Source organism: Somniosus microcephalus, unplaced genomic scaffold, assembly GCF_052327205.1.
Source record: "Somniosus microcephalus isolate GS21.2 unplaced genomic scaffold, FLI_Smic_1.0 scaffold709, whole genome shotgun sequence".
Classification (NCBI taxonomy): domain Eukaryota; kingdom Metazoa; phylum Chordata; class Chondrichthyes; order Squaliformes; family Somniosidae; genus Somniosus; species Somniosus microcephalus.
The window spans coordinates 95,947-110,055 of record NW_028225896.1 but is presented as its reverse complement, the minus strand read 5'-3'; the positions used below and the strand labels follow the sequence as shown (position 1 = coordinate 110,055).

Sequence of the window (14,109 nt, the reverse complement as noted above, 5' to 3'; positions counted from 1 at the left end):
ACAGTGTGTAACCCGGGGAGGATGGGCCCAGTGAGATCAGACACTGTGTAACTCGGGGAGGATGGGCCCAGTGAGATCAGACAGTGTGTAACCCGGGGAGGATGGGCCCAGTGAGATCAGACACTGTGTAACCCGGGGAGGATGGGCCCAGTGAGATCAGACAGTGTGTAACCCGGGGAGGATGGGCCCAGTGAGATCAGACAGTGTGTAACCCGGGGAGGATGGGCCCAGTGAGATCAGACAGTGTGTAACCCGGGGAGGATGGGCCCAGTGAGATCAGACAGTGTGTAACCCGGGGAGGATGGGCCCAGTGAGATCAGACAGTGTGTAACCCGGGGAGGATGGGCCCAGTGAGATCAGACAGTGTGTAACCCGGGGAGGATGGGCCCAGTGAGATCACAGTGTGTAACCCGGGGAGGATGGGCCCAGTGAGATCAGACAGTGTGTAACCCGGGGAGGATGGGCCCAGTGAGATCAGACAGTGTGTAACCCGGGGAGGATGGACCCAGTGAGATCAGACAGTGTGTAACCCGGGGAGGATGGGCCCAGTGAGATCAGACAGTGTGTAACCCGGGGAGGATGGGCCCAGTGAGATCAGACAGTGTGTAACCCGGGGAGGGTGGGCCCAGTGAGATCAGACAGTGTGTAACCCGGGGAGGATGGGCCCAGTGAGATCAGACAGTGTGTAACCCGGGGAGGATGGGCCCAGTGAGATCAGACAGTGTGTAACCCGGGGAGGATGGGCCCAGTGAGATCAGACAGTGTGTAACCCCGGGAGGATGGGCCCAGTGAGATCAGACAGTGTGTAACCCGGGGAGGATGGGCCCAGTGAGATCAGACAGTGTGTAACCCGGGGAGGGTGGGCCCAGTGTGATCAGACAGTGTGTAACCCGGGGAGGATGGGCCCGGTGAGATCAGACAGTGTGTAACCCGGGGAGGATGGGCCCAGTGAGATCAGACAGTGTGTAACCCGGGGAGGATGGGCCCAGTGAGATCAGGCAGTGTGTAACCCGGGGAGAATGGGCCCAGTGTGATCAGACAGTGTGTAACCCGGGGAGGATGGGTCCAGTGAGATCAGACAGTGTGTAACCCGGGGAGGATGGGCCCAGTGAGATCAGACAGTGTGTAACCCGGGGAGGATGGGCCCAGTGAGATCAGACAGTGTGTAACCCGGGGAGGATGGGCCCAGTGAGATCAGACAGTGTGTAACCCGGGGAGGATGGGCCCAGTGAGATCAGACAGTGTGTAACCCGGGGAGGATGGGCCCAGTGAGATCAGACAGTGTGTAACCCGGGGAGGATGGGCCCAGTGAGATCAGACAGTGTGTAACCCGGGGAGGATGGGCCCAGTGAGATCAGACAGTGTGTAACCCGGGGAGGATGGGCCCAGTGAGATCAGACAGTGTGTAACCCGGGGAGGATGGGCCCAGTGAGATCAGACAGTGTGTAACCCGGGGAGGATGGGCCCAGTGAGATCAGACAGTGTGTAACCCGGGGAGGATGGGCCCAGTGAGATCAGACAGTGTGTAACCCGGGGAGGATGGGCCCAGTGAGATCAGACAGTGTGTAACCCGGGGAGGATGGGCCCAGTGAGATCAGACAGTGTGTAACCTGGGGAGGATGGGCCCAGTGAGATCAGACAGTGTGTAACCCGGGGAGGATGGGCCCAGTGAGATCAGACAGTGTGTAACCCGGGGAGGATGGGCCCAGTGAGATCAGACAGTGTGTAACCCGGAGAGGATGGGCCCAGTGAGATCAGACAGTGTGTAACCCGGGGAGGATGGGCCCAGTGAGATCAGACAGTGTGTAACCCGGGGAGGATGGGTCCAGTGAGATCAGACAGTGTGTAACCCGGGGAGGATGGGCCCAGTGAGATCAGACAGTGTGTAACCCGGGGAGGATGGGCCCAGTGAGATCAGACAGTGTGTAACCCGGGGAGGATGGGCCCAGTGAGATCAGACAGTGTGTAACCCGGGGAGGATGGGCCCAGTGAGATCAGACAGTGTGTAACCCGGGGAGGATGGGCCCAGTGAGATCAGACACTGTGTAACCCGGGGAGGATGGGCCCAGTGAGATCAGACAGTGTGTAACCTGGGGAGGATGGGCCCAGTGAGATCAGACAGTGTGTAACCCGGGGAGGATGGGCCCAGTGAGATCAGACAGTGTGTAACCCGGGGAGGATGGGCCCAGTGAGATCAGGCAGTGTGTAACCCGGGGAGGATGGGCCCAGTGAGATCAGACAGTGTGTAACCCGGGGAGGATGGGCCCAGTGAGATCAGACAGTGTGTAACCCGGGGAGGATGGGCCCAGTGAGATCAGGCAGTGTGTAACCCGGGGAGGATGGGCCCAGTGTGATCAGACAGTGTGTAACCCGGGGAGGATGGGTCCAGTGAGATCAGACAGTGTGTAACCCGGGGAGGATGGGCCCAGTGAGATCAGACAGTGTGTAACCCGGGGAGGATGGGCCCAGTGAGATCAGACAGTGTGTAACCCGGGGAGGATGGGCCCAGTGAGATCAGACAGTGTGTAACCCGGGGAGGATGGGCCCAGTGAGATCAGACAGTGTGTAACCCGGGGAGGATGGGCCCAGTGAGATCAGGCAGTGTGATTTGCTGGACGCCATGGCGGGGATCTGAGAAAAGGGACAAAAATCAGACAGAAGCACTCGGACCCAAACTTTTATTTTTATTAAGCAGAAGAAAAGTCTACATTACATTACTTCACACTCTTCATGTTGTTATTTTCAGTCCTGCCATAATTCGATCTCCCGGTGAAAGACTGAGTGATTGAGAAAGGTTCACAGCTGAGAGTAAACAGGGATTGTCGACTGAGGAACGACAGCAGGTGAACCAACACAGGATTGTGAGAGCACCAACCGGAGAGAACCCTTCTGATTCAAAGAGCTTCCAGAGATCGACCGGGAAAAAGGTAAGAGGAAGTCCCATTGACTCAGATACACACTGGTCCTGGAGATGGACTGGGGAGAAAGGTGAGAGAGTCCCATTGACTCAGATACACACTGGTCCTGGAGATAGACTGGGGAGAAAGGTCAGAGAGAGTCCCATTGACTCAGATACACACTGGTCCTGGAGATGGACTGGGGAGAAAGGTCAGAGAGAGTCCCATTGACTCAGATACACACTGGTCCTGGAGATGGACTGGGGAGAAAGGTCAGAGAGAGTCCCATTGACTCAGATACACACTGGTCCTGGAGATGGACTGGGGAGAAAGGTCAGAGAGAGTCCCATTGACTCAGATACACACTGGTCCTGGAGATAGACTGGGGAGAAAGGTCAGAGAGAGTCCCATTGACTCAGATACACACTGGTCTTGGAGATGGACTGGGGAGAAAGGTCAGAGAGAGTCCCATTGACTCAGATACACACTGGTCCTGGAGATGGACTGGGGAGAAAGGTCAGAGAGAGTCCCATTGACTCAGATACACACTGGTCCTGGAGATGGACTGTGGAGAAAGTTCAGAGAGAGTCCCATTGACTCAGATACACACTGGTCCTGGAGATGGACTGGGGAGAAAGGTCAGAGAGAGTCCCATTGACTCAGATACACACTGGTCCTGGAGATGGACTGGGGAGAAAGGTCAGAGAGAGTCCCATTGACTCAGATACACACTGGTCCTGGAGATGGACTGGGGAGAAAGGTCAGAGAGAGTCCCATTGACTCAGATACACACTGGTCCTGGAGATGGACTGGGGAGAAAGGTCAGAGAGAGTCTGATTGACTGACTCCGTTACACACTGGTTCCTCCCTCCCTTCCATTTCCTGATTTACAGCTATTTCTGGGATGTTACTTGAATCCTCTATAGTGAAGACCGATGCAAAATACCTGTTCAATTCAGCTCCCATCTCCTTATTTTCCATTATTAATTCCCCAAACTCACTTTCTATAGGACCAATGCTCACTGTTAACACTTTTTTCTTTTTAAAATATCTATAGAAACTCTTACTATCTGTTTTTATATTTCTAGCTAGCTTTCTCTCATACTCTAATTTTTCTCTCCTTAATTAATCTTTTCGTCATGCTCTGCTGTTTTTTATATTCTGTCCAATCTTCTGAGCTGCCAGCCGCCTTTGCGCAATTATCTGCTTTTTCTTTAAGTTTGATACTTTCTTTAACTTCTTTAGTTAACCACGGATGGTGGGTCCTCCCCTTGGAAATTTTCTTTCTCTTTGGAATGTATCTATTCTGTGTATTCTGAAATATCCCCGTAAATGTCTGCCACTGCATCTTTATTGACCTCTCCCTTAACCTAATTTGCCAGTTCACTTTAGCTAGCTCTGCTTTCATGCCCTCAGAATTGCCCTTATTTAAGCTTAAAATACTAGTCTAGGACCCACTCTTCTCTCCCTCAAACTGAAGGTAAAATTCAATCATATTATGATCGCTGCTACCTAGGGGCTCCTTCACTATGAGGTCATTAATTAATCCTATCTCGTTGCACAATACCAGGTCTAGTATAGCCTGCTCTCTGGTTGGCTCCAGAACGTGCTGTTGTAAGAAACTATCCCGAAAACATTCTATGAACTCCTCATTTATGCTACCTTTGCCGGTCTGATTTTTCCAGTCTCTGTGTAGATTAAATCCCCCATGATTATTGCCGTACCTTTCTGACAAGCTCCCATTATTTCTTCCTTTATACTCTATCCTATCGTGTGGTTACTGTTAGGGGGCCTGTACACCACTCCCACAAGTGACTTCTTGCCTTTATCATTTCTCATCTCTACCCAAACCGCTCCTACATCCTGGTTTCCTGAACTTAGGTCATCCCTCTCTATTGTGCTAATACCATTAATTAACAGAGCCACCCCTCCACCTTTTCCTAGCTTTCTGTCCTCCCTAAATGTCACGTACTCTTCAATATTCAGGTCCCAATCGACGTCATCCTGCAGCCATGTTTCTGTAATGACGATCAGATCAGACTTATTTATTTCTATTTGCGCTATCAGTTCATCTGTTTTGTTTCGAATGCTACGTGTATTCAGATGCAGAGCCTTTAGTTTTGTCCTTTTATTATTTTTGTAACCTCTAGCCTTATCTGTTGATTTACTCTTAGATTTGTCCTCTCTATCCCTTCCTGTCACGGTCTGTTTATCATTTCCCATATTAATACCTTTCTCTCTTGCCTTGTCTCCACTCTTTGATTTACCACATCTCAACAAGTTTGATCCCACTATTTAGTTTAAAACCCTCTCTACCGCCCTAGTTATATGACTCGCCAGAACACTGGTCCCAGCATGGTTCGGGTGAAGACCATCACAACGATACAGATCCCACTTTCCCCAGTATGGTGCCAGTGCCCCAGGAATCAAAACCCATTTCTCCCACACCAGTCTGTGAGCCACGCATTCATCTCTCTAATTTTATTTACCCTATGCCAATTTGCTCGTGGCTCAGGTAATAATGCAGACATTATTACCCTTGAGGTTCTGCTTTTTGAATTAGCCCCTAGCTGCACAGTCTCTCAGCAGAACCTCTTTCCTAGTTCTAACTGTGTCATTGGTACCTATATGGACCACGACGACTGGCTCCTCCCCCTCCCACTGCAAGTTCCTCTCCAGCCCAGAGCAGATGTCCTGAATCCTGGCATCCGGCAGGCAACACAGCTGTCTGGACTCCCGCTCTTGGCTGCAGAGAACTGTATCTATCCCCCTGACTATGCTGTCCAATGACCACTATCTTCCTATTAACTCCCCCCGCTTGAATCGCTTCCTGTACCTCGGTGCCACGGTCAGTTTGCTCATCCACCCTGCAGCCACCGCTTTCACCCATACAGGCCGCAAGAACCTCGAACCTGTTGGACAATTGCAAAGGCTGAGGCTCCTCCACCTCCTGGGTCCCCATACCTGCCTCACTTTTAATTTAATTTGATTTAATTAACAGGTAAGTCATGGCAGGAGAGCTCTGCCATGGTATGCTCTTCCTGCACTATGTGGGAAATCAGGGACACTTCCTGTGTCCCTGACAACCATGTGTGCGGGAAGTGTATCCAGCTGCAGCTACTGGCAGACCACATGCGGCGCTGGAGCTGCGAGTGGATACATACTGGAGCATTTACGATGCTGAGGACGTCGTGGATAGTACATTTAGGGAGTTGGTCACACTGCAGGTAAAGGCTGCACAGGCAGGAAGAGAATGGGTGATGGCCAGGCAGAGTAGTAGGCGCAGGCAGGTAGTGCAGGGGTCCCGTGTGGTCATACCCCTCTCAAACAGATATACCGCTTTGGATATTGTTGGGGAGGATGGCTTATCAGGGGAAGGCAGCAGCAGCCAACTTCCTGGCACCGTGGGTGGTTCTGCTGCACAGGACGGGACGAAAAAGAGTGAGCTATAGTAATAGGGGATTCTATTGTACAGGGAACAGATAGGTGTTTCTGTGGCCGCAAACGTGACTCCAGGATGGTATGTTGCCTCCCTGGTGCAAGGGTCAAGGATGTCTGAGTGGCTGCAGAATATTTTGGAAGGGGAGGGTGAACAGCCAGTTGTCGTGGTGCATATAGGTACCAACGATATAGGTAAAAAACGGGATGAGGTCCTAAAAGCTGAATATAGGGAGTTAGGAGGTAAATTAAAAAAACAGGACGTCAAAGGTAGTAATCTCAGGATTGCTACCAGTGCCACGCGCTAGTCAGAGTAGAAATAGAAGAATATTTCAGATGAATACGTGGCTAGAGGAATGGTGCCAGGGGGAGGGATTCAAATTCCTGGGACATTGGAACCGGTTCTGGGGAGGTGGGACCAGTACAAAATGGACGGTTTGCACCTAGGCAGGGCCGGGACCGATGTCCTAGGGGGAGTGTTTGCTAGTGCTGTGGGGGAGGGTTTAAACTAAAATGGCAGGGGGTTGGGAACATGAGCAGGGAGACAGAGGAAAGGGAAACAAGGATAAAAGCAAAAGACAGGAAGGAGAAAAACAAAAGTGGCAGACAGAGAAATCAAGGGTTTAAATCAAACATGGCCACAGTAAATAATAATTCTAAAAAGGTCTAAGAGGGTTAAAAAAACAAGCCTGAAGGCTTTGTGTCTTAATGCGAGGAGCATTCGTAATAAGGTGGATGAATTAGCTGTGCAAATAGAGGTAAACGGATGTATGATTGGGATTCCGGAAACATGGCTCCAGGGTGACCAAGGCTGGGAACTCAACATCCAGGGGTATTCAATATTCAGCAAAGATGGACAAAAAGGAAAAGGAGGTGGGGTAGCATTGCTGGTTAAAGAGGGATTAACACAATGGTAAGGAAGGATATTAGCTCTGATGATGTGGAATCTGTATGGGTAGAGCTGAGAAATACCAAGGGGCAGAAAACGTTAGTGGGAGTGTCATATAGACCCCCAAACATTAATGCTGAGGTTGGAGATGGCATTAAAAGGGAAATTAAAGAAGCGTGCAATAAGGGCACAGCAGTTAACACAGGTGACTTTAATCTACATATAGATTGGGCTAACCAAATTAGTAACAATACTGTGGAGGAGGAATTCCTGGAGTGTATACAAGACGGTTTCCTGGACCAATATGTTGAGGGACCAAGTAGAGATCAGGCCATCTTAGACTGGGTATTATGTAATGAGAGGATTAATTAGCAATCTTGTGCGAGGCCCCTTGGGTCGGAGCGATCATAATATGATAGAATTCTTCATTAAGATGGAGAGTGAAGTAGTTGACTTGGAGACTAGGGTCCTGAATTTAAATAAAGGAAACTACGATGGTAGAGGTAGACTACCCTTTATCCGGACTTCCGAAACCCTCTAAAAACCGAAGGTTTTTTCAGTCAGCGTAAGTCCAGCGTAAGTCGTGCGCACGACCCCCCGCAGACACCCCCGACACCCGCCAACCCCCCCCCGCGGACCCCCGCCGACTTACGCTGAGCGTCAGCGTAAGTCGTGCGCACGACCCCCCGCCGACCCCCCCCCCCCCCCGCCGACCCTGACCGTAAGTCGGCGGGGGGGTCGGGGTCGGCGGGGGGTCGTGCGCACGACCCCCCCCACCGACCCCCCCGCGGACCCCTGCCGGCCCACCTTCCGAAATCCGAAATTCTCCAAAAACCGAAACACGGCTGGTCCCGAGGTTTTCGGATAAAGGATAGTCTACCTGTATGAGGCGCGAGTTGGGTAGGATTGATTGGGGAATGTTACTCAAAGGGTTGACGGTGGATAGGCAATGGCAAACATTCAAATCGCATGGATGAACTACAGAATTTGTTCATCTCTGTTTGGCATAACAATAAAAAAAAAGTTGACTCAACCGTGGCTAACAAGGGAAATTAGGGATAGCATAAGATCCAAGGAGAGGACATATAAATTGACCAGAAAAAGCAGTAAACCTGAGGGTTGGGAGCAGTTTAGGATTCAGCAAAGGAGGACAAAGGGATTAATTAAGAGGGGAAAATAGAGTATGAGAGTAAGCTTGCAGGGAACATATAAACTGACTGTAAAAGCTTTTATAGATATGTGAAGAGGAAAAAGATTGGTGAAGTCGAGTGTAGGTCCCTTGCAGTCAGAATCAGGGGAATTTATAATGAGGAACAAAGAAATGGCAGACCAATTAAATACATACTTTGGTTCCGTCTTCACAAAGCAGGACACAAATAACCTCCCAGAGATGTCGGGGAACATAGGGTCTAATGAGAGGGAGGAACTGAAAGAAATCAGTATTTGTAGGGATATTGACGGGATTGAAGGCCGATAAATCCCCAGGGCCTGATAATTTACATCCTAGGGTACTTAAGGAAGTGGCCCGAGAAACAGTAGATGCATTGCTGGTCATCTTCCAAAATTCGATAGACTCTGGAAGAGTTCCCATGGATTGGAGGGTAGCTAATGTTACCCCACTATTCAAAAAAGATGGTAGAGAGAAAACGGGGAATTACAGACCGATAAGCCTGACATCGGTAGTGGGGAAAATGCTAGAGTCCATTATAAAAGATGTAATAGCAGAGCACTTGGAAAACAGTGACCGGATCGGACAAAGTCAACATGGATCTAAAAAGGTAAATCGTGCTTGACTAATCTACTGGAATTTTTTGAGGATGTAACTGGTTAAATAGGTAAGGGAGAACCAGTGGATGTGGTGTGTTTGGGCTTTCAGAAGGCTTTCGATAAGGTCCCGCATAAGAGATTAGCGTGTAAAGTTAAGGCACATGGGATTGGGGGCAAGGTATTGACTTGGATAGATAACTGGTTGGCAGACAGAAAGCAAAGTGTTGGAATAAATGGCTCTTTTTCCGAGTGGCAGGCAGTGACTAGTGGGGTACCCCAGGGATCAGTTCTCGGACCCCAGCTATTCACAATATATATTAATGATCTGGACAAGGGAACGAGATGTAATATCTCCAAGTTTGCAGATGACACAAACCTGGGTGGACGTGTGTGCTGTGAGGAGGATGCAGAGAAACTCCAGTATGATTTGGACAGGTTGGGTGATTGGGCAGAGGCATGGCAGATGCAATTTCACGTGGATAAATGCGAGGTTATCCACTTCGGTGTCAAAAACAAGGTGGCTGATTATTATCTGATTGGCAATAGATTGGGAGAAGGAGAAGTGCAACGAGACCTGGGCGTCCTTGTGCACCAATCGCTGAAGGTAAGCATGCAGGTGCAGCAGGCGGTTAAGAAGGCAAATAGTATGTTGGCCTTCGTAGCAAGAGGGTTTGAGTACAGGAACAAGGATGTCTTGCTGCAGTTGTACAGGGCCTTGGTGAGACCACACCATGAGTATTGTGTGCAGTTTTGGTCGCCTTATCTGAGGAAGGATGTACTTGCCATGGAAGGAGTGCAGCGAAGATTCACCAGGCTGAAGGGGCCGAATGGCCTACTCCTATCTTCTATGTTTCAATGTTTCTGATACCTGGGATGGCAGGAATGATGTATGAGGAGAGATTGGGTCGATTGGGCTTATACTCGCTGGAGTTTAGAAGAATGAGAGGGGATCTCATTGAAATTTATAAAATTCTAACAGGACTAGACAGACTAGATGCAGGAAGGATGTTCCCGATGGCGGGGGAGTCCAGAACCAGGGGTCACAGTCTAAGGATAAGGGGTAAGCCATTTAGGACAGAGATGAGGAGGAATTTCTTCACCCAGAGAGTAGTGAACCTGTGGAATTCTCTACCACAGAAGGCAATAGAGGCCAATTCATTAAATATATTCAAGAAGGAGTTAGATATATTTCTTAAGGCTAAAGGGATCAAGGGATATGGGGAGAAAGCAGGGACCGGGCACTGAATTTGGATGATCAGCCATGATCCCATTGAATGGCGGAGCAGGCTCGAGGTTTCATGAAGGGGAAGTCATGTTTGACAAATTTGCTTGAGTTTTTTGAGGAAGTAACATACAGGGTGGATAAAGGGGAACCAGTGGACGTAGTGTATTTAGACTTCCAAAAGGCATTTGACAAGGTGCCACACAAGATTATTGCTCAAGATAAAAAATCACGGGATTGGGGGTAATATTCTGGCGTGGGTGGAGGATTGGCTCTCTAACAGAAAGCAGAGAGTTGGGATAAAAGGTTCGTTCTCAGACTGGCAACCAGTAACTAGTGGTGTTCCGCAGGGGTCAGTGCTGGGTCCCCAACTCTTCACAATCTATATTAACGATTTGGAGGAGGGGACCGAGTGTAACATATCAAAGTTTGCAGATGATACAAAGATGGGATGGAAAGTAGTGAGTGAGGAGGACATAAAAAACCTGCAAAGGGACATAGACAGGCTAAGTAAGTGGGCAGAGATTTGGCAGGTGGAATACAATACTGGAAAGTGTGAGGTTATGCACTTTGGCAGGAAAAATCATAGAGCAAGTTATTATCTTAATGGCAAGAAACTGGAAAGTACCGTAGTACAAAGGGATCTGGGGGTCCTGGTGCACGAAACTCAAAAAGTTAGTATGCAGGTGCAGCAAGTGATCAAGAAGGCCAATGGAATGTTGGCTTTTATTGCTAGGGGGATAGAATACAAAAACAGGGAGGTATTGCTGCAGTTGTACAAGGTATTGGTGAGACCGCACCTGGAATACTGCATACAGTTTTGGTGTCCATACTTAAGACATACTTGCTCTCGAGTCAGTACAAAGAAGGTTCACTCAGTTAATCCCGGGGATGAGGGGGTGGACATATGAGGAGAGGTTGAGTAGATTGGGACTCTACACATTGGAGTTCAGAAGTAAGAGAGGCGATCTTATTGAAACATATAAGATTGTGAAGGGGCTTGATCGGGTGGATGCGGTGAGGATGTTCCCAATGATGGGTGAAACTAGAACGAGGGGGCATAATCTTAGAATAAGGGGCTGCTCTTTCAAAACTGATGAGGAGAAACTTCTTCACTCAGGGTGGTAGGTTTGTGGAATTTGCTGCCCCAGAAAGCTGTGGAAGCTACATCATTAAGTAAATTTAAAACAGAAATAGATAGTTTCCTAGAAGTAAAGGGAATTAAGGGTTACAGGGAGCGGGCAGGAAATTGGACATGAGTCTAGGTTCGGAATGGTCATGGCCCTGTGGGTAGTGGAGTGGGCCCAGGGGCTGTGTAGCCTGGTTCTGATCCTACTGTGTTCTAATTCTGTGTTAGATTTCAGGAGATGGTTTTATTCCTGTTCCTGGCTAGGGTGGAGATCGCCTTTACAGAAGGTAAGTACTGTAGAAAATATAGGGACAGAGTGATCTCGACGAGTTTCGATCGCCTAGATGGGTCGGAGAGGAATTTCCCAGATTTTTTCATCCCAAATTGGCCATTGGGTCATTTATCTGGTTTTTCGCCTCTCCTGGGAGACCACACGGGCTCGGGTGGATGGAGAGTGATAGAAGATTTCAGGTTAGGATCAGATCAGCCATGATCTCATTGAATGTCAGAGCAGGCTCGAGGGGCCGAATGGCCTACTCCTGCTCCTATCTTCTATGTTTCTGTTCCAAGCTGCACTCCGTGACAAACTGCACCATGTTGTGAATTACAATTCTGAACTGACGCTGGATTTACTGAGTTATTTTCTATCAGTAAATCTATTTCTGAATTTCACGATGGCAGTTGAATTAAATGATTATCGTTTTAGTAAAAACTGATAAAATGATATGTAAACCTTATATTTTAATGATTAGTAAAATTATTTTGTGTTGTCAGAAAAAGTTTCTTGTTGGTCCCATGATCCAGGTGTATGAATACATACCATTCCATAACAGTAACAGATTTAGATAGTTTAAGACAATCTGATTTCCAGCGGTCACAGGGTGTATCTCCAACAATGTGACTATTTTATTGATGTATTTCTGTAGATGTGGCACTGCTTAATGTCCTGTACAGCTGGAACTGGCGGTGGATTCAGTAAACCCGCAGTGTCAGGTCTGGTGGTGTAAAAAATCTGTTATTGGAATCGCAGCTTCATGGTTAGAAACACTGGCTGAATGTTCAGGGTTAATGTTCTTCACTAAACTCCGAACATGTGATGCTGGTTTTGTTATTTCCGTTTTCAGTTATTGTCGGTGAGTGATTTCCTCTGTTGTCAGGGTAACAATCTGTCAGATCTCAGTACAAGAGGCCTTGGTTCCTTTTATATCTGAAAGACCGTGAAACATTCAGTGTAAACTGTCCATGTACTCGGCAGTCCAGGAGTAGGAACCTGTTGGTTCTGAGCAGTAGGGTATGTAGATACATATAATTGGTAAGACTTCCTGTTGCCATGGTTTAGTAATGGTTCTTTTTAAATTTGATAAACTCTGTCTCATTATATTTTTGAGTAGTGAATATTGTTCCACATGTTGTTCAGTTCTGGGCACCACCCCTCAGGAGAGAGTTGTTGGTTTTGGAGGGGATGTAGAGGGGGTTCATCGGATGATACCTGAGCTAAAATGGCTCAATTATGAGGACCGGTTGCAAAGACTAGGCTTGTATACCCTTCAATATAGAAGATCAGGGGACGATCTAATTGAGGTGTTTAAGATGATTAAAGAAGTTGGCAGGATAGATAGAGAAACTATTGTTCCTCTGGGGGTGGGGGGGGGGGCAGTCCTGAACAATGAGGCTTAAACTTCAACTTGGAGCTAGGCTGGCGCTCTGTGACTGAGGGAACTCGGCTCCATTCAGCACACAGCCCGACAGCGGCTGCTCAGCCCCGAGTTTAGATCACAGCGAGGGAGGGAGGGCCACAGCGCTGGTTCGTAATTCAGAAGAGAAAATGGCGCATTTCCGTCTACAGGAGTGAGAAAGCGGAAGTCTCAGTTCTAATGATTTATATCACAGGGAGGGATGGTAATGTGGAACAGAACCGGTTTGTAATGGAGGGGAGATTCCTGTCAGCATCAGGTCCCGGGGAATGAGCTGAACTGGCTCACAATACAGGTGCTGGTCTGGGGGTGGAGGGCACGGTGGGTTCATCATGTCCCGGGGAATGAGCTGAACTGGCTCACAATATAGGGGCTGGTCCGGGGGTGGAGGGTGCGGTGGGTTCATCAGCTCCCGGGGAATGAGCTGAACCGACTCACAATACAGGGTCTGGTCCGGGGGTGGAGGGTGCCGTGGGTTCATCAGGTCCCGGGGAATGAGCTGAACCGACTCACAATACAGGGTCTGGTCCGGGGGTGGAGGGCGCCGTGGGTTCATCAGGTCCCGGGGAATGAGCTGAACCGACTCACAATACAGGGGCTGGTCCGGGGGTGGAGGGGGCGGTGGGTTCATCAGGTCCCGGGGAATGAGCTGAACCGGCTCACAATACAAGGGCTGGTCCAGGGGTGGAGGGCACGGTGGGTTCATCAGGTCCCGGGGAATGAGCTGAACCGGCTCACAATATCGGGGCTGGTCCGGGGGTGGAGGGCGCGGTGGGTTCATCAGGTCCCGGGGAATGAGCTGAACCGGCTCACAATACAAGGGCTGGTCCAGGGGTGGAGGGCACGGTGGGTTCATCAGGTCCCGGGGAATGAGCTGAACCGGCTCACAATATAGGGGCTGGTCCGGGGGTGGAGGGCGCGGTGGGTTCATCAGGTCCCGGGGAATGAGCTGAACCATCTCGCAATACAGAAACATGGCTCCAGAGTGACCAAGGCTGGGAACTCAACATCCAGGGGTATTCAATATTCAGGAAAGATAAGCAAAAAGGAAAAGGAGGTGGGGTAGCATTGCT

General features: G+C 49.3%; 1 protein-coding gene across 1 annotated transcript in view; it reads left to right on the top strand.

Annotated features, from left to right (window-relative positions):
- Nucleotides 1-11,221: 11,221 nt before the first annotated feature.
- LOC147081173 (NACHT, LRR and PYD domains-containing protein 3-like) overlaps nucleotides 11,222-14,109 on the top strand; it is a 92,559-nt gene continuing 89,671 nt past the window's right edge. The window contains exon 1 of the mRNA XM_085980911.1: nucleotides 11,222-11,629. Within this exon, the coding sequence (XP_085837037.1) occupies nucleotides 11,581-11,629 (49 nt within the window). The 5' untranslated portion in view covers nucleotides 11,222-11,580. The remainder of the gene's footprint in view (nucleotides 11,630-14,109) is intronic.